This window comes from Crocodylus siamensis, chromosome 1 (genome assembly GCF_052110815.1).
Source record: "Crocodylus siamensis isolate JL-2025a chromosome 1, ASM5211081v1, whole genome shotgun sequence".
Taxonomy (NCBI): domain Eukaryota; kingdom Metazoa; phylum Chordata; order Crocodylia; family Crocodylidae; genus Crocodylus; species Crocodylus siamensis.
Window position 1 is genome coordinate 200,940,289 of NC_143395.1, and position 27,083 is coordinate 200,967,371.

At 46.2% G+C, this 27,083-nt stretch overlaps 1 protein-coding gene across 3 annotated transcripts in view; it reads left to right on the plus strand.

Moving 5' to 3' along the window:
• Positions 1–27,083, plus strand: part of SYNDIG1 (synapse differentiation inducing 1) — a 191,801-nt gene that overhangs the window by 14,492 nt on the left and 150,226 nt on the right. For all 3 annotated transcript variants that reach the window (XR_016443036.1, XR_016443037.1, XM_090052372.1), the window contains exon 2: positions 20,150–20,724. Coding sequence is in view for 1 of the 3 variants with exons in the window: in XM_090052372.1 (XP_089908498.1) it covers positions 20,245–20,724 (480 nt within the window). In the remaining 2 variants the exon portion in view is untranslated. The remainder of the gene's footprint in view (positions 1–20,149; positions 20,725–27,083) is intronic.

Consider the following 27,083-nt stretch of genomic DNA (forward strand, 5'->3'; position numbering starts at 1 on the left):
CATTACATGTAGCTGTGGAGGTAGGTTTGTATTGGAAAGAATAACAGGAGAGAGATCTGTGTTGAGCATGTCAAGAAGATACATTGTTTGTGTTCAGGTACAGTCCCAAAGCCCCATCCAATTATCAAGAAAAGATTCCCCTTTAATTTGCTGGGCACTGTATCAAACCTTTCAAAGCCAGTGTACAGCCAACATGGGCAGAGGCATACTTGGGCATTTGTTTTCCATAGCTATTTGAACTGGGGGGGTTTTCTGAGTATGCTGGTGAAAGGTATTTCACCCTGGTTTTAATACTTTAATTTTATGCAGTAATTGCCAAAAGATGTCCAGATGGCAAAGTATTTTTATAGTGTTGCCTTTCAGAATAGGTAGGTGTATTTACCTTCAAGCTGGGTGACTCTTTCAGATGATTAGTTTATTACCTGAAGACAAAGCTTTTGAAGTGATTAAATAATTTGCAAACTTGAGTCAAGTTCACTGAATAGTTTTGGCTGAAAAACACGGGAATAATTTCAGAAAAGTCTCAACATATCAAGTTTTACATAATGAAACTTTTTGATTTTTTTCCATTTTGAAACTTTGTAGACTAAACGATCTAAATGTAATTAAGCCCCAGCCACCCAAAAAGTTTAAAAATGGAAATGGAGAAAAAAAGACATTTCATTTTACATAGAGCAAAGTGTTTCCTTTTACCCCAAAGTTATATTTTGTTTTGTTTGCTCTTATTGATATAACAAGACAACCAAAACTTATCCCCAAATGATTTTTTCAGTCCTCCACTGACCTGAAAAATCAGTTATTTACATGGGTCTAATTTGCATAGAGTAATTTTGTTTCCCTGTTTGACTCTGCCAAATATGTGATCTAGTGATTCAGGTACTGGCTTGGCAATCATGATACCTGATTTTTGTTCCCAGCTTTGTCTAGCTCTATGGCCCTGTTTTTCTTGGGGCCTGTAAGCACAACTGTAATGCAAATCAATAATAATACAATTTGTACATAGATCCTTTTACTTTCAGTGCTGACAATTAAACATTTAGCTGTTCATAACATATGTGTTCTTAAATCACTCCTGTTTGAATTAGTTGCCTTGCCTTATAAAACTCCCAGTACTTTACTTAATAGGTCAGATGGAATTTCAATAGATGTAATAGCAATGTTCTTTTTAAACAAAGCCTAGTTTAATCAAGTCAGTTAATTAAAAAGAATGAAACGCAAGCAGGAGAGGGTTTTTTCCCCCCTATGTTTTCTTAAATATTTTACTTTATAATGAAAGACCTGTGGATTCACATCCTGACAGTAATTTTTCTTTCCTAACATTCCCTGCATGCATTATTATTTTGTTGGTTATAGATGGGGAAATAACCAAAACAATATTTTAAGATTTTTTGCAATTCATGGAGGCAAGGGAGCCATCTCAGACTTGTAAGATTGCAAGCAGATATTTAACTCCTGAAGTTTTGTCTGCAGCTCTTCAGACGCTGTTTTTTACCTGGTCAGATCACCTTTCTGATTTGGCAGCTTCCACCTCCATTTTTCCTGTGATTCGGAAGGAGACAGGACATGCCCGTGGACACAGCTGATGAGAAAAATTGCAGCGCTTTGTTGAACCCAGAGCTTTGCAGTAAGGCTTCAGTTTCCATGAGCCTCCCTTGTGAGGTAACCTGAACAAGGGTCAGTGTTGCTCCTTGTCAGATATGTTGCCAGAACACAGCTCTGTGAGCATCAATGAGCTCTGTGAGTGTTGCCTTTGGGTCCTGATCCTACCTTGAGCAGGAGGATGGATTAGGAGGCTTCTTGAAGGTCCTTCCAGCCCTATTTTTCTATGACTCTCACCTGTGAGAAACCTTAATTCTAGAAGCCTGGAATTTATAGATGCAAATGAGCTGCTACCAAACAGCCTCCCAGTATCACTATGTCTCTGCCAGGGTGGAAATAAACATCACCTTTTGTCACCTTTGTGCCTCCATAAAAATGTTTATGGCAAAACAAAGGCTAAGCAAACTGACATCTATATCCCTTCTCATGCCATAAATGTGTCCACAACAAAGGTGATATCAATTTATGCTACTATTTAGCAGTGGAAGTCTATTTACTTTATGGCCCAGAGCTGTCCACACTCTTCAGTCACCCCTGGCAGGTGCTCCAGGGATTTGAGGGGCCTGATCCTGCATGCCCTGGGAATTCTGTCACAGGATTGGGTCCCTCAAGCCTTGAGAGTGCCTGCCTGTCTTTTCCCACTTACAGAGACATGCCCCCAGGATCTCTGGGGCATACCTTGGTAATCATGAAAGTTAGGGTTTCTTTACTTATCGAGATGCACCCTGGATATCCTGGGGCACATCTTGGTAAGTGGGGAAAGCTGGGCAGGCCCTCTCAGGGCTTGAGGGGCCCAATCTTGTATAGGATTTCCCAGGGTGTGCAGGACCAGGCCCCCCTAGAAGAACATGTTGCATGTTGTCCTGCAGCATCAATGAGCAGAACAATGAGTGATGTGTGTTTTGCACAGTGAAGTGGCACAGTCCTGGCTCAGCTGATCTGCTTCACTTGACAACATCTATTTCTAGACTTGACTACAGTGTAAGGAAGGCTGTTCTCATAAAAGGGACATGGGCGGAAACCTGGAGCAGTGCATGTACTATTGCAGGTGGGAGAAGAGGGGAGGAGAAAGTTGGGATAGGTAGACCTGTAATGGAGTGAAAGGATCCATACTGTCTGTGGGCTAAGGATAGGAGGAGTAAGAAGGGCTGAACAGGGTAGTCAAAACACGCTGTCAGTCACAGGGAGAGGGGTGGATACAACTGATGTCCAAAATGTCTTTGGAGAAGGAGTAAGACTAGGAGGTGCCATGCTGACTGTACAGGAGGAAGAGCTTTTGTTTGACAGTGCAGACAGAAGTTACAGAAGACACTATGTTTTGAAACATATTTATCTGAACGCTCATGCAATGAGGGTTCAGATCTGAACCCAGCTGGCCCTTTTTGAAGCAGTCTGCAGCCATGCACTTGCATTTGGTCATGGCTATAGACTGCTTTCTGCAGCCAAATCATGCCAAAACTGTCACTTCTATCTGTACCCTCAGTGTAGCTCTCTGTGCTGCAATCAAAAGTCTGTGGTGAACTGATCTAGGCTTCTCAGCTGTAGTCAGGTAGCTCAAAGACAGTTACCTCTGCTGTAAAGATAAGACATCAATGGCATTTTCTAGCCAAACCAAAATAGGTCATGTAGCAGTTTCAGGCTATCGCCATATATATATCAGGCCTTGATCCCAAAGGTTGCATAAAACCATCCCAAGCCAGGTGAGCTGCCCTCCATCAACGTTACACTGATGCAACCCTGTGCATGAAGCACAGAAGGAAAAACAAGTATCAGGCAGACTGATTCATGGAAGAGCTCTGCCTGAAGAAATTTCAGGTTCCTATAAAGTGAAGCCCATCTAGGAATTGGGCAGCCCATGACTTGTCTCCCCAGTGTTTGCTCTAATGATGGGCAGTAGAGACAAGAAGTGGGTGCAAAAGAGCAGGATGTAAGGTATAGATGGCTATTCAGCAGAATAGGTATATTCAGCAGAAGGCTGGCCTCAGAGAAAACCCACTTTGAGTGCTGATGTTTAGGAAAGTTTCCAGAATCTGCTTATGGGGAATGAGTTAAGGGACTTATCATGTGGGTAGCTGGCAGACTTGATAATAGTGTAGAATCTTCTAAGAGCCTTCAAACTTCGTAGCAGCTGTGTTACTGTATTCTTGACTGAGAGAGAATACAGATTGTGAGCTGACAGGCTAGGGAAATCAGCCCCTTCTCTGGGCACCTCATCTCTGAAGTGCTCTCCCTTTGACAAATGCTTCATTCGCCTTTGCACCCCTATTGCCTGAATTCCTGTTTGGCTTGCATGTGTTTTTAGATCACCTTTCAGCATGGTTGTCTGCTTAAGAAGTCTCCTGTCTGAAGTACTCATGTTCCTGGCACTTGGGCTGCAGACTCAGGGATGGGGGAACCATATGTAGGCAGTGAAAACAAGTCTGCTTAGCATGGACAACAACAGCTACCATATCTGAACAGGAGGGACTGAGGGTTGGAGACCTGAGACTGGGATTCAGTAAAGCTGTGTTCCATTTTTGGCTCTGTCACCTTTTCTTTGTTTTTCAGATCTTTGGCTTATAGCCCTTTTCCTTGTCCTTTGTTCAGATGGATTGTCAGTCTCTGTCCTGAAAAGCTATTTTTTAGCTGGTGCCTGTACAGTACCTGAAACAGCAGGCCCCTGATCTCAGCTGGGGCCTTGAGGCATAACTGTAATACAATACTGATAATAGCTTAATAGAACATTGCAGCTCAGCCTGAAATTTCTGAGCTGAAAGCTGTTTTTTATTTGTTGTTGTTGTTTTTTTTAATGTGAAAATCATGAGTAGCACTGCTTTCACCTCCAGAGATGTAGGTTAGAGCACTGACATTTTATTCACTAGCAGAAATAGGTTCAGGCTAATACTCTTCATTTGTCAGTATGACAAAGCAATGACAGTGCCAGGTGCCAGTCAGTTGCCTGACTTTTCTTAAAGTGCCAGAACTTGGTCTAGAAAACAAGCTGTGTTGCAGGTTAGGATGAAGGAACAAGGCAAGATTTGTGCAGGTAAATTTGTGCAGAACTCAGACAAGGCCAAAGATAATTAAATTTACTACTTGTCAAGGAGCCAAACTGAGAATCTCTCTCTCTAAAAGGCAAGTCATATTACATGCTTACATTTCTTCTCTGTGTCCTTTTGAAGCTTTGCTGAGGTTCTAGGCATTGGCTGTTACTTTTGTAACAGTTTGTTGTCAGTATATACTGAGAATAGTCCCTACTGTGAAAGGCTTGGCTCTTCAGCTGTGATACTGTCCAGTGTGCTTTGAGCTAGAGTTCGGCCTGATAATTTTGGGCAGGGTTCATTTAGGGTCTGTACATGAGCCACAAGGACCAAGAGCACTGGACCAAGAAGAGGTCAGCAAAATCTGCCCACAACAGGAGGCTGAGCTATACTGATTAGAGCAGCCAATGCTAACAAGAAACCAGCAGTATTGCCACTGTATTGCTTGTAGCCCAGAAGGGAATGAAGTTACGTATGCTCTGTGGGCTCAGTCCCCAGATTATGTCATTGAAAGAAGCTGCATTAAAATGAATTAGGCCAAATCCTTAGCTGGTATAAACTGGAGTAACTCCATGGAAGTCAATGGGGCTGGAGCCTCAGCATCAGGAAGGCTCTAACTGGAGCATCATGTTTAGGCTGTGTCCCTGCATCCCTACAGGCATACACATAAATGGACGTTCAAACAGGCTCAAATGTGCCTGCCAAGTTAAGAACTCCAGAGAGGAATTCTTGCCCATTAAATCTTCACTGATGAACCATTTCACCCAGCTGGGTGGAATAGGATGCCACTTAGGTACGTAACAGGTAGAAGAGGATCTGTTCCCAAGTGGGTGCACAGCTTGGATTCTTCTCATTCCAATCCCAAGATGAGCCCAGTTCCCATCCCAAAATGGGATGCCACTGTGCCTGTCAAAAGTGAGCTTGGAATCTGGCTTTAAAAACAAGACTTGGCTTTAGTCATAAAAGTGCAAAACCTATGTGTGAACAGTCAAGAACATTGTTGCTGCCTCTAACTGTGCAATTCCCAAACTTCTGAAAGCTGTGTCCCACTTCAGGAAAATAAAGCCAGTTGTGTTTCCTGAATTCCCCCTGTAGACAGGCAGCTGGCTTTGTGCTCTGATGAGCTGTGACTCATTAGTAGTGACTGTCATGATGATGACTGACATCCAAGTTTCTGGGTCATTGACAGGCCTGTTTGCATCCTCCTGCTTGGTTCTTCTGGGATACACCCTGTGCTTAGGGGGCACTATTCCCAATGAGAACTAGACCCCAACACCAGCCAAATCCATGTACAAGGTTATTTATTGAGAGCAGGTTGTTCCAGATCTCTCACCATGGGTCTGACTTACTGAAATCAATGGTAGAAATCTACAAGAGCAAAATTAGGTTCTCAATGGGTTCTTCTACATGAGACGCTTATTGTACAGTAGCTTAATAAGACTGTGCAGTAGCGTGCTGGGCAAAAATCGTGCTAATATGCTACTGCACAGTAGTATTAAGCTACTGCACAGTAAGCATTACTAAAAAACTGCGCTGGCGCTACTGCACAGTAACTATAGTTTTGCCCTGTGGGGTCAGGCCAGCTCTCAGGATCTCAATATTCCTCTATTAGACAGGAGGGTGTGACACAATTTTACATATACAAACACAGAAATCAATTAGGTGCGCGCGCGCGCACACACACACCCCAACTCAGGCATATACACATCCAAACCAGTCTAGGTACATGCATACCTATCACCAATTCAAGCACATACATACACCAGAAATTAGACAACAATCAGTCATCAATACCCACACACTCTGTACACATACACAGAACACTAGTAAGTATATCACGCACATGATGACATATATGTATATTCACCAGTTCACACACATACCACCCACCTACACATACACACAGGTGAGTTCCTAACTTGGATGGTACAGTATGTTATGTGTGTGTTTGGGGTACTTGGGAGAAGGTTAAGGTGAGACAGAAAGTGTAAGGAGTGAAAGGTGCTGGAATCGGGATTAGAACCAGTAGACTACAGAGAAGCTGGGCTGAGGAATTTAGGCTTGGGGTTACTTAAGGTCAAGTGGCCCCAGAGTTACTCAGGGTCACTGGTGCAAGGGAAAAAGCCCAGTGGCAAGGAGGAGACAGCCAGGAAAGAGAGAGAGGCAGAAACCTGGGAGGTTGGGGCTGATAAGTGGTGGCAAAGAGGAAACAGTCAGGAAACAGACAAAACCCAACTCAGGGTTTCAAAATAACAGGTTTATTAAACAGACAACACACTATACAACCCCATGCAGTTATTGGTTCACACACACACACACACACACACACACACATGCACAAGCACTCACAATGGCAGCATGAGAAAGAGACTCAGTGGAAGGGCTGGAGTCCAGGTAGGGAAGAGAAATGGAGTCCAAGTCCTTGGTTGAAGAGAGGATGGGGGTGATAGCTACCTATTCAGGCTGGAAAGGGGTCTTTGTCCAGCAGGTGTTGTCCAGAGGGGTGTTGCCAGCAGGGCCTCTGGGTGGATAGGTGATGTGGCGTGGTGCTAGTCCAGGTGGAGAGGGCATCCCCAGGAGTCAGCCTTCACTACCCCTTTTTATGGGGCAGACTACCTCTGATCTCCTAAGGGGAGGGCCTGTCCAGACAATGTCAGTCCTGTTTCAGAGGGTTCCAAGTGTTCGTGCTGAGCATGTGCAGCCTTGGCACAATGGTGGGTTGCTTCATCTTTTGTTTCTTGAATGCTGAGGGTGGTTCCAAGGGCTGGGTCATTGGTCCAGGTATTGGTTTTGATGGTTCGGTCATTTAGAGGGAGCTATTTTTAGACCTACTACCATTGTCTCTCAAGCATCCTCATTCATCCCCATTCATTCAAGAACTGAATTACATAGGAGGGGTAGATGTGAGTCATAGGTTACAACATACTTACACAACAGGGCATGAGAACAAGAAGGGAACAAAATGGGAACCTGACACACAAAATGGATACTTGACGTCACTCATGCTAATCCACATTGCAGGCCTAAATCATATGAAACTATAAAAATCAATGCACACATGATAGGAATACAATATAATACCATATAAAACAGTAAAAATCAGAACAGAACACTATTTACAATATATATAAAAAAGGGGCTTATTACAATAATAGTATAGTTTCATAGTTGGTAGGGTTGGAAGGGACCTGAGCAGATCATCAAGTCCGACCCCCTGCCATGGCAGGAAAGAGTACTGGGCTCAAATGACCCCAGCAAGGTGTTCATCTAGCCTCTTTTTAAAGACCCCCAGGGTAGGAGCCGGCACCACTTCGGTTGGAAGTTGGTTCCAGATCCTAGCCGCCCTGACAGTGAAGTAGCGCCTCCTGATGTCTAGTCTGAATCTACCCTCTGCCAGCTTGTGACCGTTATTTCTAGTCACTCCTGGTAGTGCACGGGGAACAGGGACTCCCCCAGTGTCTGCTGGTCCCCTCTGACTAGTTTGTAAGAGGCCACTAGATCCCTCCTCAGCCTTCTCTTGTGGAGGCTGAACAGGTTCAGGTCCCGTAGCCTCTCCTCATAGGGCCTGCCCTGCTGTCCCCTGATCATGTGAGTGACCCTCCTCTGGGCCCTCTCCATGTTGTCCACATCCCTCCTGAAGTGCAGCACCCAGTATACAGGAACTTAGCTTAGCTTACCTAGTACTTGTAATGACTTATAATGGATAGAGGGGGCAGAGAGAAAGTCAGAAATGTTTGAGGAAGGGGAGGGAATGCATTTTTAAATAAAAACAAAAAAGAAAAACTGTAAAAGAAAAACCAGGGGTTTTGCTGCAATAGTTACTGCAGTTTTAGTTACTACTTCATTAAACAAGTATTAAATTAAATGCATGGTAACTACTGCGTATTAATGAACATGTAGACATGCCCAGTGAAGCCTTTAAGAAATCTCATACTTCATTATTCATGGCATAAAAATGTTCATATTTTCACATAAGGCATTAGAATGGAATTTGGAGGAGATGGCAGAGACAGCTTTAACAGAGCAGCACACACAAAATTTTCCATACAGATTATTGACCTTTCTACAAATATAATTTAGGCTGTGTAGGCTTCAGGTTTGATTCAAGATGCTGAAAATACATATTTGAAAGTAGCTTAGCTTAACTCAATTAAACCCTCATCTCAGAAATAAAAAGCCTGGGTACATCTATTTGTGAGAGGGTGAAATTGTGTGGCTATTTTCTGAGAGTGCATGCCTGCTTCATTCATGAGGACAAACACACAAGTGCTTGCACTTATTCTTCATATCCTTTCACAACCATTGACCTTGTTCCTACTGTATATCACAGTTTGGAAGTGCAAAGGTTGGTTATTGATTAAAACTCAAGGGCCAGCAGCTCAAGAATCTCACTTCATGGAAAAAAAAGATCAAAGCCACTTTCTATCATTGCATTAAAATAAAACAGGGCAGCATCTTGCCCAGTACTTACTGTAGTACTAAGAAGTCTTAGAAGGCAGCATCGACTCCTGGTAGTCTGTGGTAGGGTAGTCAACTATCAGCAGATTAAAATGACTTCTGGGTTAAGTGATTTTCCTGGAGCATATAGCCCAATTTAATCCCCGTTGACCTTCCTTGAGATAAGTGAGATGGATCATTACTTGGGACTCCTCTCTGAATGCCTGGAAGAATGCATTAGCTCTATTAACAAAAGAATACCATGTAGTCATGAAAATTTTTTCTCCTTGCAACAATGTCAGACACAGACTCAAGGGTGGAGTACCAACTGATACTTAATAACAAAAAAATTACCTATTAATTCACAATGTTTAATTGTTATGTATGGCCAGTTCATCATTTCCTTCATTGTGGGTTGTGTGGACTCTCAAGAAGCATACATGGTTAACTCTGTGCGGTAATTGCACCCTTAAGGTTTGGAGGAGCCATCTATTTGGCAGAGTTCAGAAGGCTGGCCAGCTGCTGACAAATGGTAGCAATGGTGTACATTGTGCTGTAGCCCATAAGCAAGGATCTTCTCACCATGCTGACTGGGTTAGTTTGCCACCACTGTATTTCCCTGTTGTTCTAACCATTATTCAGAAAGAACTGTCATGTGATATTGTAGCAAGGCACAAGGTTGGTCCCATGTGACTGGAGAAGAAGGAATGAAGTATTGATACATAACAAAGGAACAAAGCAGTGACCTGGGTGATTGCAGGACTGCTAGTCTGACTTCAGTAGCATGCAGAGGCTTTAGACCAGGTATTAAAGGAAAGAAGTATTAAAGAGAGGGAGGTAAATGGAAAAGAAGGTAAAATGGAGCAAGGGTTTACTTTCAGCAGTGACCTTGGCACAAAAAACTTGAGTATGCTTGTAAAATGTGCTGATGGCACAAAGTTAGAAGGCATCATCAAAGCCAGAGAGAATCAGGAGATTGTACAAAAAGAACTGGGCAAATCAGAGGACTGCAGTGAAAAAAATGGGATGAAATTCAGTAGTACAGAATACCAGGTCATGCCCTTTGGGATTAATAACAATTTTTTTTTTTTTTTGCTATAAGTTGAGAACTCATCATTTGGAAATGACTGCAAAGGAGAAGCTCTGGGTGTACTAGGTGATCACCAAATGACTGAGCCATCAAAGCAATGTAGCTGTGGAAAAGGCAAAGGCAATCTTAGGGTGTACCAGAAAAAAGTATTTCCAATAGAAACAGGGAAATATTGTTGCCATTGTGGAAGACCCTGGTAAAGATCTCTTCTGGAGTACTGGGCACAGTTCTGGCCCCCCATATTCAGGAATGATTGAGTCAGGCTGCAGCAGGAGTAGAGAAGAGGTCTTATGATGATGGAGGAATGCAGAGCCTGTCACGGGGGAGGAGACTGGAAGAAATGGGTCTGCTCTGGCTGGCAAAACTAAAGCTGAGAGGTGGTGTGATTGCTCAGAAATACATCATGGGGGCAGACTCCAGGGAGGGAGGAGTGCTTCTGATGCTATAGGAAATGATTGTCATAAGAATGAATGGGTCATATGAAATTGGCCAATATGAATGAGATTGGCCATAAATAAATGTGAGCTGGCAACTTAGGAGAAGGTTCCTTTTACTTAACAGCCTCCACTGAATTCTAGCCAAATTTGTGTTTAGTTTTCCATGACTCTTAGTAGTGGATAGGTGTGCTAGAGATTTTATCCCAGAAACTTATCTGAAGTAAAAACACAGCTCCTTGCCTTAAATCTGGGGGATCTATCCTAACAGGTTGTGTGATGGAGGAGTATTTGTAGGTGCATGCTTCTCACACTCAGATTCTAGAGCACCTGCATAAACTCTAGGTGACCAGCGTAATAGCTAGACTGTCCATTGCAGATAATTTTCTTTTCAGAAGCATTCATCCTCTTAAGTGACTTAAGAGCAAAGTCCCGTTTACCAAAGATTCAGTTACTTGGGAACCTAAGACTCAAAAATGAGATCAGATTCCCAGATTACTATCAAACATTTTCATATAAGCCTATGTCTGTTGCTTCCCACTCCCTTCTTCAACAAGTGATTTTGTGTGACACTGATTTTTGGGGTGGCTAATTCAAGTTGATTGAGTCAGCAAGTTTTTGAGAGGCTCTGAGCCCCCAGTTATGATAATCAGGTGTCTCAAGTAGGGTGCACAAACTCACTAAGTACTGTTAAAAAATGTCTGCCTATCTAAGTAGTAATACCACTGTAATGTTGTTATAGCTGTCACAGACCAGGGAAGTAGGATTTGTTTGGTAATCTCTTCATGCCAACTATATAGTTAGGGACAGTGGACAAGCTTTGTGGCATGAAATGCCCTTCCACAAGTCTGTAACTTCTTTTGGTGACTTGTCTTTGCTCTACAGCTTGACTGTTCCCTTGACTTCTTAAAAGACCATTTTTATTTGCATAATGGGGTTAAACAAAAGCTGTTGTTCTACCTAGTATTTAGCTTAAGTTTTCCCAGACCTAAGGAAAGGCACTCTTTGCCTGAAAGCATGTGTAACATCTCTCTCAACTACGTAGTTGATTCAGTAAAGATATTACCAAACAGATCTTGCTTTTTCACACTGTAGTAATAGGTTCCTCCAACTTACACCTTCCTTGACCTGTCCTGACCAGCCTGTATGACAGGGCACTGGGAGTCTGTGCATCTGGTAAGGTGGAAGCAGGATTAGTCTCCATTGTTTTCTCAGTGGAGCAAGGACCCAAGATGCTCCATTTGTCCCTAGTTGAGCAAGGACACCAGGTGCTCCATCTGTCCCCTGTCGAGAAAGGACCACAGGTGCTCCACTTGCGTCTCCATCCACCCCTGGCCAGTCAGTCCCTAGCATTGCTTGGGAGAGAAGGGATATGTTTACCATCCAGACCATGGCATTGTAAATGGCCTCTCAGGGTGAGCCCCATGCTGCTTGTTATCTGGACCACATTCACACATTTAGACAACAGGAAGGGCATTTGACAGTTGAGCTTGAAGGCAAAAGATAAGGCTTGTTTGAAATTGCATTTTCCCAAATGCTACTTGAGCCAAACAATATTCTCCTTGTCGATGATGAGAATTCACAGAGAGGGACAGCCTGATATATGCCACACTGTAGCAGTCACTCTGGAGCCCCAAGCAGCAGCAGTCCCTGCTCTTCATTATGTTTTGGGAGCTGCCTGTCATACACAGTTTATTCCAAATAAAGCCACATTTATGGAGCACCCTGTGGGCCTTTCCCCATGGTGCCTTTCTTTACCTGGACAAATACCTCTGCTATGCATTCCTGTGAAACCTTTAAAGGACGCATGCAGTATGCCCACTGGTGCCTATACATGTGTGGGAAGCATGCTGTGACATATTCTAATTAGCACACTCCAGCAGCTTCACCGTCACATGTATTCAGTGTCACCGTGTTTCAAAACGGTGGTGGGGGTGCTTTAAAGCTCATCAAGCAAACTTTATTTAAAGCACCCCCACTGCCATTTTGAAGTATGGGACACTGAATACCCAAAAAAACTGCTTTAATTAAAGCTGCTCTAATTAAAATGCCCCCACTCTCCCCCAACCCCAGAGCACATGTATGGACACTTCTGGAATAGGGCCAGGATTTCAGCCTTGTTGTTAAGCCCTAAGCACTCATCTTTTTGAGGCCTCCTTGGCTCTCTAGTGCAATACTGGCAGGCTGACCCCAGGAAGGAAGACAGTCCCATGGTTGAAGCATTAAGTCTCAGGACAACACTGAATGTGTCCACATCATGCTGGAGGATGCTAGGGAGAGAATGTGTACTTCCCCTGCTTCCCCTACCCCAGCTACTGCTCCACACATTTTGCAAGCTGAAAGAAATGTCACAAAGCGACATTTTGGTCCATGCCCAGTACTGGTCTCAGTCTTGGGTTTGTTCCTAAGGGTGCCCAACACTGCTGTTGTGACAGTGTACCAACATGTGGCACATACAGATCAAGGCAGGGCATGTTCACAGCTGTGCTCCCTGCCACTGTCTGTCACATCAGAGAGACAGCCTTATTTTTCAATTCTTGGCTCCCCAGTAGGTTTCCTGTTTGACCTTGGGCCCATTACTTTGGAGCAGAGCCAATCAAGACCTTAGGTGCCTGAAGAAGGACTCAGGCAGAACTGGGGCTCCTCAGTCTGAAATTATTATTCCCCAGGGATCTCATGGGCTTTCTTTCTGCAAGCCTTGAACTGCCCCACTCAGGGTAGCTCACTGCCTGCCTCTTGTCTATTTGGGATCCCTTATAGTAGTCATACCTGTGTCAAGTGTCTCTGAAAGGCTGACCTGCTAGATATTATAACAAAAGTATTGTGCCCCATCCACAATGCAGTTTCATAGATTTCATAGATTTCATAGACATTAGGGCTGGAAGAGACCTGAGAAGATCATTGAGTCCAGCCCCTGCCCAAAGGGCAGGAAGTCAGCTGGGGTCATAGGATCCCAGCAAGATAAGCATCCAATTTACTTCTGAAGGTGTTCAATGTAGGTGCTTGAACCACCTCCGATGGCAGACTGTTCCAGACCTTGGGGGCTCGGACAGTAAAGAAATTCTTCCCTATGTCCAGCCTGAAACGGTCTTGCAGTGGTTTATGACTGTTCGACCTCATCATCCCTTGGAGTGCTCTGGTGAACAAACGTTCCCCCAGATCCTGGTAGGTCACCCCGATAAACTTATTGGTAGCCATCAGATCACCCCTGAGCCTGCGCTTTTCCAGGCTAAAGAGTCCCATGGCTCTCAGCCTGTCGTTGTAAAGTCTGTTTTCCTGACCTCTGATCATGTGCGTGGCTCTTCTCTGGACTCTCTCAAGCTTCTCCACATCCTTTTTCAATTGTGGAGCCCAAAACTGGATGCAGTACTCCAGCTGCGGCCTCACCAAGGCTGAGAACAAAGGGAGAATGATGTCCCAGGATTTGCTTGAGAAGCATCTATGGATACAGGCCAGCATTTTGGTCACTTTACAGTTATGCCTACGTTCATTAAGAACACATCAAGGTGATGCCAGCAGGAGTGGTGTCACTCAGTAAATAGTGGTCAGAACACCTGTCCAGGTAGTGGGGCATGTGCGGGAGTCCATGTTCAACTTCCCAGGAGAGTGCCCCCACCTCCAGGCAATAGGATAGCCCTGGTGAGAAAGGTGTCCTCCACCCCTCCCATTGAAGCTGGGCAGCCAATAGTATAAGAATCTTGGAGCCAGAAGGAAAGCAAAGAAAAAAGAGACCTGACTCTGTAGCTGTGTGGTAAAGACACTACCCTGGTGGTATGGGGAGTCTTGGATTCCAGTTCCAGCTGCCCACTGGGTTTCAGTTGCTCATATGTTATGTAGTGACTGTTTAATAATGGGGAATGCATTAAGAGATCTCGGATAGAGTAAAGGTTATGAGCATAAGAGATGCCACACTGGGTCAGACCCCTGGTCCATAGAGCCAAGCATTCTGGCTCTCTGTGGCACAGAAGCGGATGTAGTTTAATTCCAGCCTCTGCAGCATCTTTTGGCAGTGAGTTCCACAAGTTGATTCCATGCTGTTTTAAAAAGAATTTACCTTGTGCTTGTCATCTATATCAGTTACAGATACAGTGACATGAATGAATGAATGCCATGCTAGTGTTGGGAGAGGGCATTAGATGCATTGCACAGAAGTGGACGTGAGCACAGCGCAGCATCTGAGGGACATTTTCTCCTGCAGGTGGCCACAACGTAGCATTTCAGGGGGGCTTGCCTTCCTTTTACAGTCACCATAATTAATTACATGGCATGCATATTACAGTGCAGAGTCTGCCCCTGCCCAAAGACCATTGAACATGGTTTATGGATAAGAGCAGGGATGTAGTAGCAGAGTAGTCAAGGCCTGTCCTTATAGATTGAGAGGTCATGCCTTGGCAAGTGCTGCTCCCAGTTCATATAGGGACTTGATCATTTGGACTGAGGAATTAAAAGTAGATGTTACAGAGAGGGAGAGGAGGCAAAGAGGCATTATATAAATGGCTCAGGGTTACAGAGGAAGACTATGGAAAAGCAGAAATTGAACCCAGATATCCTGGGTTCTAGACCAATACCCTAACCACATCAGCCATCTTTACTGTAACTAGAGCTTTCTCCTATTGGCACAGGGCTCCTAAGAAGAACATCATAATCTGTTGATTCATCTTGCTCCTAATGCTCATCAGGAGCTTGTTTGAATACACCTAAGGCTCAAAGATCTCTGCCTTTGACCCAGACCCGCTGACAGCACTGTAGAATCTTGTGCATGACTTGCCTGACACAGCAAACCAGTTGTATCAGACAAGGTGCTCAGGCTCCACATTAGCTTCAGCCTAGGGAAAAATAGCTGTTGATAGACTAAACACAGTGAACAGCTGCTCTGCTGTTCTTGCAAAGGGCTGTTCAGCAAAGGACCAGCTGCAGCCTTTAGGCCCAGGTCACTTCCTCCTTTGGAATCAAGCCTCTGTTAACAATATTCATTTATGAAGGAAATTAGCCATTGCAACCATTCCTGCAGAGGAGAGTTATTTAACATAGGCATCTGTCTTATGCCCAAATAAGCTGTTTGTAAACCCCTGACCTAGAAATAAATCATTTCCTGTGGAGTCCAAGCCAGGAAATAATTTCCAATAGATTCTTGAAATAGCTACTTAGCCATGACTGAGGTCCTCTTACAGGCAACCCCACAAGGGAAAGAATGTCTTTGGGGTTGGGGACAGGCTCCTCTTCTCCACTTACTACATGCCACTCTGAGTCAGGGGATCTGAGGGAGATCAGAACCATCAAGGAAGGTAGGTCAGTGACGCTCTAGGCTGCTTATGACCACCCTTTTGCTCCATGGCAGGGGTACATTGAGTTCCTCCCTTCTTGGCAACAGCCTGAATCCATTTGAAGGGGGTGCCTGCAGCAGTCATAGTGAAAAGATGTCATGAATAACAGTGAGAATTTGAGGAGGAAATGTCTGGTGTTTTCCTAGGAGTTAACTGGGCGTTCAGACTTAGGAATTCTGAGGAGAAGGCCGGAGCAGAATACAGATCTTTGAGGGCTGCTTCCATTTTTGGACCTGCTCCACCTAAGGGTGTCCTTTTAGCATAGATTTTTATTGTGGGGTGAGAATACTAAAGTGATGTGCCCAAGAAAAGGCATGTCAGGAATTGACCGGTGAATACTTGTATTGCTCCAGAATCAATCACCTTGGTGAGCTCCAAAGCTGATCCCCATCCAGTGTCTTGGATAGACCCCTAGCATAGGAAGCAACCCACTTCTCACCCACACCTCTTTACAGCAGTTGCATGGTTAGAAAATCATGACTATTTTTTGATTGGCCTGACAAAAAGCACTGTCCTTCCTACAACTGAATTCAGAAAATGAACATCAGAAAGATGGGGCACCTGTTCTGAATCTGCCTAGGCTGAAAAGGGATTTAAAGCATTAAGCGTAATCTTTTCAGTGAAACTGAACTCTGGCTTCCTTGTTCATCTGCAAATTAGTTTAATTTTCTCAGCAGGATCCCACTGATTTGGGGCCAGATTTATCCCTGGTGTAATTTTGCAGTATTTCACTGTGGTTGCATTTTGTTCCCCTGTGTCTGTCCTATTAAATCTGTCAGAGTGAGTTCATAGCTAGTGTGAGGTGCCAGTTTCAACTTGCTAACCCAGAAGAACCTGGAGTGCCCTGAAAATACCAGTAACAGCTACCAAACCCTTCTTTCTTTCCTGTACAGCAGAAAAGCTTCCTGCATAATTCTTTATGTAAAAGCAGTAGAACAGCTGTTATAGAGGTTATAAATGTCTCCTATAAGCCTGCACAGAGACAGCAGATATTGAAAGCCTAGTGTTCTCCCAAGGAAATTGGCATTAAGGGCTGGAGTGTTCCTGGCCATGACATACTACAGGTTCTCTTACCCTCCACTCCATTGGCAGGAAAAGGAGAAAAGAGGCAATGAAGCTTCAATTAAAAAGATACATAATTCAGCTTTCCCCCTGGACAGTACTTAGAGTTGGTCACCCTCCAGAAGGGAATTGGTTTTAAAGGGCCCAATCCAAAAGCCATTGGGAGTCAATTGATGTTACGGGCTTATAATCAGATCTTAGGAGGGAGTGCTCATCTAGACTCCCCTGCTGATGTGATGGGCAACTCTGTATTTCAGACAGCAGCACCAGAGGAAAGTCAGTCTCCATGAAAAAAGGCACTTGGCCAAAAATACTTTTTCATCATATGATGTAGCCCCATTTTGGTTTCAGATGCCCCTTTGTAGCCCCCATGAAAAGAGGCAGATTGATCTATGTTCGGTGTTGGAGTCTGAGTCACATCATTTGTTAATGAATTTGTAATCTTACAACATAGAGGAAAGCGTATTCTGGCTCACGCTGCAGATGTGAGTGCTGTGGGTTCCTTAGGTCTTGTGTGGCCCAAAACAGGGGGGTTACACTAAGGCTAATAGAAATGAAAATGACTCCTGGCCAGACTCCTCCCTATCCCCTCTTCCCCCCACAAACCTTTATTCTCTTGACTCATGGTATCCTCCACAGCAGAATAGCTTCCAACAGTTGGGGAGACAAATATCTACTAATGTGACAGTCACACTGGAAATAATAACACTTAAAGCACAACTGCAAAATCAGGGGCAATCTCTGGGAAATCCAGTCCTATTTGCACCCCGGGACAGATGCAGTCTTGCTTTGGGGAAACATTTTCCAGACAGTTTAGAGGGAATCGGTTTCCCTTCTTTCTCAGACCATAAGGCTGAAATTTCTGAAAACAGTGAGCAGCTGCCAGGGTTGAAGGAAGGCAGAGAGATTAGCAAGAATTCAGTGGGTGTGAGGGGTTTGCAGTTGCAGGCTTCTGGGACGTGTAAAATGGTTATTCCTCTGCTACCGCCCCCCACCCCTCCAGCTTGCCTTCTAGGTGGCTTTCAGTATGATGTGCTGTATCACAGCCCAGACCAGGAAATTCTTTACCAAGGATTCCATGGTGGAGGAAGGCTGGATTAGTGATAAAGTTACTGCCCTAGTATTTGGGTAAACCCAGGCTCACTTTCCTGGCAGTGACATCCCATGTGACCTTGAGCAAATCACTTAGCCTTGCTGTGTGGCGCCCATGAAGAGAGCAGGCTCCTCATGGTTTCCCCCAAAACTCTTGTCATCTGGAGTTCCTCTGATGCCAGTGTTGCCCAGCAGATACCGAGTGACTGAATGGGGTAGAAACACAGTCTGCCCTTCTGTTCGCCTTCAAGCCCACAGACACTGTCTGCCGCTGCACAGGGCTCACAGGTGACTCAATTAGAGGAGCATCAAGGTTATCATTGACAAATATATCACACTGGCAGTACAGAAACTGCCTCTCTGGCCCACATATCCTGACTTTGTTGGCAACCAAGACCAGCTGCTTTAAAGAAAGGTACAGGGAACAGCCTCCTGGCTCTCTGTCTGCCCCTGCATGAGACTGATAAACCTCTGACTGCTGGTGGAATATAGGGCCTGGTCCTTTCACTGAAGCAGCTCCTACATTTCTGGTCAGGGTTCAGTCCCCTCCAATGGCCTAGCTGTTGCACCATGGCAGGTGGTAGTCCAAACGGGGGTTTGTGTCTCTGAAGCTTGAGATAACACTGGGTGGGAGGAGAGAGCGTACAGCTTTTTATACCATACTGCATATGGCTGTGATCTGACTACTGAAGCATGCATAAGTGCCTATGAGTCTGCAGGCACCACTAAAGGTATAAGCATACTTTGCCAAATGAAGTGGATTAGCTGCTCCAGGATGTGTTCTGGCACTGATCATTGGGTAAAACATGGGTCACCTGTTTTCCTGCCTGTTGATTATGTGGGACAATGAGTGACATGTTCCCCACTTACAGAGATGTGCCCTGGAGTTTTGTTTTTGTGTTTTTAATTATTCTTCCTGAGATGCAGCATCTTGCATTTATCTGCATTGGACTTCATCTTGCTAGCTTCAGCCCAGTCTTCTTATCTATCAAGATCCTTCTGAATTATACTCCTGTCCTCCAGTGTGTTGGCAATCCTTCCCAGTTTTGTTATGTCTGCAAATTTGCACAAGAAATCCTCTATTCCAGCATCTAAATAATTAATAAACCCATTGAACAGCACTGGGTCCAGGACAGACTTCTGTGGTACTTCACTCAAAACCTCCTGCCATTCTGATAGGGATCCATTTATAATTACCCTTTGCCTGTGGCTATCAAGCCAGTTTTCTATCCGCTTTATAATAATTTTGTCTTGCCTACATTTCTGTGGTTTGTTTATAAGAAGGTCATGTAGGACCTTGCCAAAAAACTTGCTGAAGTCCAAATACATTGTATCCACAGCAGTCCCCTTATCCATCCAAATAATTACTTTGTCAAAGTTGAAGCTCAAGACCTCGGTGTCTGTTGTTTCCATTGCTGGGTCATCTTAGTCGGGAAGCTTCACAGTGTGTTCTTTGTAATATTTATGCTGTCTGTCATGTGGTTTGCACTTCCCTGAAATTCTTCTCCTTCCCTGGAGTGCCTTAAGGCCAAAACATAAGTTTTAGGCAGGCTTCAGCCTATCTGTATGAGCACTCCCTGGTTGGTTAAAGCAGAGCTGTCCAGCTGGAGGTTCAGGTGTTGCATGCCTTGCCCAAAAGGTTAAATTGCAGCCTTCAGGGTTTGCCAGCCACAGACAAACCCAGAACCCAGGGGTGAGTGGCAGTGGTGTTCACCCCCTGGGTTCCAGAGCCATGTCAACGCTGTAAGTCTGGCAGCCACGCCAACAAGGCAAGTCCTACTGCCAGAGTTAAATTGTCCAAACCACAAAAAGCCCTATAGTTGAAACCTGTCTCATGGGGCTAAATAAGTTGGACAGCCATGAGTTAAAAGTGAACCTATGGTTTTCATGTGCACCAGCCAATGAAAACCCTATGAAGTCCTTTGTCTTGCAAACTGCTCTGGGCAGTTGGGGGTGCATGGTAAAGCAACTTGCCAGCTTGGAGCCATGATTTCTGCAGGAGTTAGCTCCTGATTCCAGTGCTGATTTAGTTAACTCTGATATTTTCTTGGTACGGTATTTCTCACACAGGTTTTTATTTTTCCCCTCCAGGACAATGAGAACTGTTACTCCAGCGTGACCTGTATTTCCAAGTCACTAGTGAATAACACTGCAGGAGGAAGGGGGGGAAAAAAAGAAAAAGCAATATGGATGGTTTAATTGAACAGAACAGTGTGCTAATGCACAGTAAAATTGGTGAAGCTGGGAAAAGGAATGGCTTAATTAACACAAGGAACTTAGTGGCAGAGAACAGAGATGGCCTTGTCTCTGTGTACCCAACCCCACAGTATCAGAGCCGCAGAGCAGGAAACCTGCCCCCTCAGGGCTGCCTGGAGAATGGAAAGAATGACTCCGTGCAGCAGCTGCTTGACCCCAACACGCTGCAGCAGACTGTGGAGTCCCACTACCGTCCCAACATCATCTTGTACTCAGAGAACATGCTGCGGGCATGGGGGGACAGCGTGAATGCTGAATGCTGTGAGACCACCTTCATCGAGGACCGCTCACCCACCAAGGACAGCTTGGAGTATCCTGACAGCAAGTTCATTGACCTCTCAGGTGATGACATCAAGATCCATACGCTCTCCTATGACGTGGAGGAGGAGGAGGATTTTCAGGAGCTGGAGGTTAGATTCTACCTGTTGCCTGACATGGCTGTGATTTGAGTGGGGTGGAAGGGGATGGCTTGGGGATGATGTGGGGAGCTCATGATGCCACCTTCAAACACCGGTGTGGGCAGTACTAGTTAATGTCTGTGGCCCTGATCCAGCAAGGCAGCAGAGCCTTTTATCTCATCAGATGAAGTCCTTGATCTACTCAAGCCAAAGGGCAAAATTCCAGTTGACTTCATGGGGGTGTGGATATCACCCTGGACTTCAGCAAAGCTACTCATATCCTTCCAGGGTCACACATGCTATGCTGGATCAGGGTTAGGACTAGCTAACATTCTCCAAACCTCTTTTCACTACCATCTGCCCTAATGAGCATGTCAAAACGAGCCATTGTTATGTCATGAATCAAATTGCAAATGACTGATATTTGCTGGACAAATGATAGCATTCATTCTGCTTACCCCAAAGCAAACCAAAATTCATCATACTTCATTTAGACAAAGTTGAAATGAAGCTTTTTGAACCTTCCTGATTTTTAGCCTTTTGTGGGTAAACTGGGCAGCCAACCTTTTCACAAAATCATGAATAACTTCTATGGACCTAAACCTGCATTTTTTTTTGGTAGGTAATATATTCAACTGAAATATGGTGCCAAGTTCTCCTCATGAGCTCTTAGCATACCAATGATCTAAGGTGATATGTGAATAAACATGCAACTTTAGCCTGATATAATCTAGGCAAAACTTAGAAAGCTAAATATCCCCTTGTGCATTTCTTCCACAAGTGGACGTCTAATAAATGGTCAGGCATAGAGCTTTGCACCTCTTGTGAAGAGATAGTGCTATGCTGTGATTGACTCAGATACCACAGCAAAAAGTAGATTTTTTTTTTTCTGGGTTGTCTCTGCATCAGGAAGACACAAAAGAGAAATTTATCCTATAGTTTCATGTCTGTGGTATCACATTTTATCTCCACAAAAGGAGAGAAGTTGTCTGGTTGATGCAAGTTTCATAGTTTCATAGTTGGCAGGGTCAGAAGGGACCTGAGCAGATCATCAAGTCCAACCCCCTGCCATGGCAGGAAAGAGTACTGGGGTCAAACGATCCCAGCAAGGTGTTCATCTAGCCTCCTCTTAAAGACCCCCAGGGTAGGAGCCTGCACCACTTCGCTTGGGAGTCGGTTCCAGATTCTAGCCGCCCTGACAGTGAAGTAGCGCCTCCTGATGTCTAGTCTGAATCTACCCTCTGCCAGCTTGTGACCATTATTCCTGGTCACTCCTGGCAGTGCTCAGAGGAACAGGGACTCCCCCAGTGCCTGCTCGTCCCCCTGACTAGTTGGTAACAGGCCATTAGATCCCCCCCGCAGCCTTCTCTTGTGGAGGCTGAACAGGTTCGGGTCCTGTAGCCTCTCCTCATTAGGCCTGCCCTGCTCCCCCCGATCATGCGAGTGGCCCTCCTCTGGACCCTCTCGATGCCGTCGACATCCCTCTTGAAGTGCAGCACCCAGAATTGGACGCAGTACTCCAACTGTGGCCTGACCAGTGCCTCATAGAGGGGGAGGAGCACCTCCTTGGACCTGCTTGAGATGCATCTGTGGATGCATGACAAGGTGCAGTTGGCCTTCCTAACTGCATCCCCACACTGCCGGCCCATGTTCATCTTGGCATCAATGATGACTCCAAGATCCTTTTCTGCCTCTGCCCTGACGAGAAGGGAGTTCCCCAGCCTGTAGGTATGGTGCTGGTTCTTCATCCCTAGATGCATCACCTTGCACTTGTTGGTGTTCAAACCCATCCTATTCTCATATGCCCACCCCTGTAACCTGTCTAGTTCTGATTGTAGCCTATTCCTCCCATCTAGTGTACCCACATCCCCCCACATCTTAGTGTCATCAGCAAATTTGAACGAGGTGCTTTTTACCCCCTTGTCCAAGTCACTAATGAAGATGTTGAATGGATGCGGGCCTGAGGACCACGCCCTGGGGAACCCCACTGCCCACATCCCTCCAGGTTGAAAATGACCCATCCACCACCACTCTGGGTGTGGCCCTCCAGCCAGTCGGCAACCCAATTTACTGTGTAGGTGTTGACACCACAGCCCACCATTTTTTTTAATGAGAACGGGCTGAGAGACAGTGTCAAAGGCCTTCCTAAAGTCCAGAAAGACTACGTCCACTGCTACCCCTGCATTTAAGGAATTTGTGACCTGATCGTAGAAGGCCACCAGGTTGGTCTGACAGGACCTGCCTCTATTGAATCCATGTTGTTGCCCCTAAGCATAATCTCCCCTGCTGGCCCCTTGTGGGGATGTGCCAGAATAATTCTCTCAGAAAGCTTACCCAGGATCAAAGTAAAACTAACTGGCCTATAGTTTCCCGGGTCCTCCTTCCTCCCTTTTTTGAAGATGGGAACCAAGTTGGCTCTCTTCCAGTCCTCTGGCACCACACCAGAGCACCATGAGTGCTCGTAAAGCCGTGCCAGAGGTCCCGCAATGACCTCAGCTAATTCCCTCAGCACTCTGAGGTGGAGATAGTGTGGACCAGCTGATTTAAATACATCCAGTCCCTCCAGAAGTTCCCTGACTAGATCCTCACTGACTCTTGGCCTAGGTTCACCTACCTTGGAGTGTAAGGGGGGCCTGCTCAGGAAAATGGAGGCAAAGAAATCATTAAATAAGTTAGCTTTGTCGTCTGGTGTGACAACCAAATTTCCTAGCGTGTCTTGCATGGGCCCCACATTACCTGGTACCTTCTTTTTGCCCCCTATGTATTTAAAAAAGGACTTCTTGTTGTCCTTGATCCGGGTAGCTAGTCCTAGTTCCAGCTGTGCTTTGGCCTTCCTCACTGCCCCCCTGCAGCCCCGAGCAACCGAGGTATAGTCCTCCCTGGTGATGGCCCCTTCCTTCCATTGGGTGTGCACCTCTCTTTTAGCTAGGAGACATTCCTGGATGCTTTTGGTGAGACATGGGGGCTTTTGCGCCCTCCTGCCACCTTTGATCCATGTTGGGATTACCTCCCTTTGGGCTTGGAGGATCGTCTGCTTAAGGAGCAACCACTCTTTTTGGACACCTGGCTCCCCTCCCCTCTGGGACCTCAGCTCTTCCCTGACTATTCTCCTTAGCTCATTGAAGTTCGCCCTCCTGAAATCTAGGGCTGCTGCCTTGCTGCAGGCCTTTGCCACCTTGCGCTGGATGGTGAATTCCAGCAGGCGATGATTGCTGTTGCCCAGGTAGTCGAGCACCTGCAGCCCCCTCACCAGGTCATCGCTGGTGGCCAGCACCAGGTCCAACAAGGCATCTCCCCTGGTGAAACTGTGCACCTCCTGGGTTAGATGTAGGTCCTGCATTCTGGCTAGGAACCTACGTGAGCGGTCAGACCTGGCTGGCTGCTCTTCCCAGCAGATGTCTGGAAGGTTCAGGTCACCCATGACAACCACATCCTTTGACCTAACTACCTCCATGAGCTGACTTAAAATTCCTGGTCAAGCTCTTCCCCTTGGTTGGGTGGTCTGTAGTAGACCCACGCTGTTAAGTCTCTTTCCCCTCGACTGCCTTGTATTCTAACCTCAGAGTGCCCCTTCTCTGATTCTTTGCTAATTGACGCAGATGTTTATTCCTCCTTAATGTAGAGCACCATGCCCCCACCTTTCTTCCCTTTGCTATCCCGTACTACGAGCTTTTCTGTAGAGTCATTTGAGGCCTCCTGAGGATGTGTGCACTGGCCCCCTAATCACAGCATTGCCCTGGCCCCTGTTGCTCACCTGCGTATATGTTCCACTCGTTGGTCTAGGCTGGGCTGTACTTGTGGGTGTTGCTTGGTTTGGCAGCCCAAGGCTTCCTCCGCCCTCATCTTCCCCTCCCCGCAACAAGCCTAGTTTAAAGCCTGCCGGAGGAGATCCTCCAACCTAGAAGAAAACACACGCTTACCTTTAGGGGAAAGGTCGAGCCCATCCCATCTGAGCATTTCTCTGGTCATGATGTGCGGGTCATTGTCGAGGAAGCCAAAGCCCACCTCAAGACACCATTCCCAAAGTCGCCAGTTGGTCTCTGTGATGCACATCGCATGCTGTCTTCCATTTCAACTCACTGGTAAGACAGAAGAGAAAACCACCTGTGCGCCTTTCTCCTTCAGCATGCCCCCCAGAGCATGGTAGTCCACCATCAGGTGATCAGGGCTTCTGGCTGCATCATTAGTACCCACATGGACTAGGACCATGAGGTAGTAATTGGTGGGCTGGATGACGGCCTGGATCATCCCCTTCATGTCCTGAATCTTTGCTCGGGGTAGGCAGTAAACCTCGCGTGCCGAGGGGTCCTGGAGACAGATGGGGCCCTTTGTACCTCTCAGGATGGAGTCGCCTATGACAGTCACTTGATGCTTTTTCCTCTGGGACTGCTTGGCTCCTTCGGCCTGCTCAGATCGTGGAGAGTGTGGAGTTGCCTCCTCTCCTTCCTTCTCCTCCAGAGTTGCCAGGGCCTCGTACCTGTTCTCCAGCTGGACTGTAGGAAGTGGTACTGTTGTGCTGCGAGCAGCCCTGGTACTGGAGGTGACTGTCTGCCATTCTGCAATGGAGGGCACTTCTTCCTTGGGTGTGTGGCCCTGCAGGGAAAGGAAATAGCTGTCAATTTCATCCTCCACCTCCCTGATTCCCCTCAGCCTGCTAACCTCTTCCTGGAGCTCCTGCACCTGCACCTCCAGGGCCCTAAGGCAGGTGCCTGCAGGACAGGTGTGGGGCTCCCCAATCCCTGATCCCCTGGGCCTTGCTGGGCAACTCCCGCAGGCCAGGGGATGGGGGGATGCCAGCCCCACTATGGGCTCTGTCTGGGTGGAAGCCTTAGACAAGCCCTGGGTAGGCTGTGCCCCTCGGGCAGGGGCCCTGGCAGCACTCCGCGTTAACACCATTGTAGGAGTTGCTGCTTGTTTATGGCTTAGTGCAGTGCCTTTGCCCTGCCCTAGCAGGAGTCTCCCTCCTGGCCTTTCCTGCTTGCCTGCTAGAGTAAACGCTGACGCAAATGCCGGCGTACTCTTACAGAGTGTGGCTGTTTGCACAATCTCTTCGCGCGACGCGGCTCCCTACCTGCTTAGCTAAGAGAGGTCCGGGGGGCTTCCCCTCCAGATCCAGCTCAGCTGTGTCCAGTCCCTCTGCCCACTTACCCCGCTGCTGGCTCCGCTGCTGCTGCGTCCACCTCCACTTCGGGTCAGGTAAGGGGGCACATGTGCGTGCAGGCCACACGTGTGCCTGGATCCCTCCTCTCCTCCCTGCTCCTGGCTCCCGAGTTGGGCAGGTATGCCGAAATATTCCTGTCCCATGGCATTTCACATTCAGCTCTAGGAAGTATGTTTATGGCAACAAATTGCTTAAATATTTCCTTTAGTGTCAGCTTTCACAGTATTTTGTTGTAGAGAACAGCAGTGGACAGCTAGCTGCACAAAGGCATTATTGACTCCTTTGGCCCTAACTTTCTGCAGCAGGAATCTTCCAGAATCAGCAACCTGTTCTGTAGCTGACTGATACTTCAGTGAGGGCATGTGGTGAACTGCAAATTTCTGATAAATGCTACAGGACAGGGAAATGGGAGGGGCAGGGATTTCTGGAGGTCTTATTTGTTGACTTTGGGACAGAAATATTGAAACTGGGGCCTGATCCAAGAATTACTGTAGTCAGGGGGGAGCTTTCCTCTAACTCAGAAGAGGACTTTGGTTCAGGTCAGTAGTATGGGCCTGCACAGAGACAGCAGGTATGTATTTGAGGAGATTTCTCTAAGCAAAAAGCAATAGCTTCACTTGTAATCCACCCTGAATTGCAATGGAAGGAAAGAGAAAGAGGGTCTCTACTGTATCCCCAACAGTTGGGCTGAAGTGCACAGTACTAGATCCAAAGTCAGCAGGCCTGAGAGTTGTTCCAACCTCTCCCCCTGACCTGCACTGTGATCTTGGCCAAGTCATTTTCCTACCCCTCCCTTTTTCTTTAGCCTGTGTAGACCGCAGCACCCTCTCTCCACCCACCACTTGTTTGTATGTGTAGAGCCTGATATGATTGAATGCTAAGCTCCATTGGGTCTTCCATGAATGATGGCAATATGAAAAAACTATTGAAGAAGTCGAAAAGTTCAGTCAAACACAGGAAATAGCAGTACAAACGGTCAGACAAGGCATGTGCACACATAAATGAGGTACACAGGATGCTCCCTTCCCTGCTGTCCATCATTACAATATCAGAATGCCACCCAGTCATTAACCTCCCAGCACTGCCATGAGGCAGTGAAGCACCATCACTATGTTGGTGGGGACTGAGGCATAGTGATGAAGCAAGCTGCCCAAGATCCTGCAAGAAGGTAGTGATTGATGGAGTCAGCAATCAAATGAGGTCTCCTAGG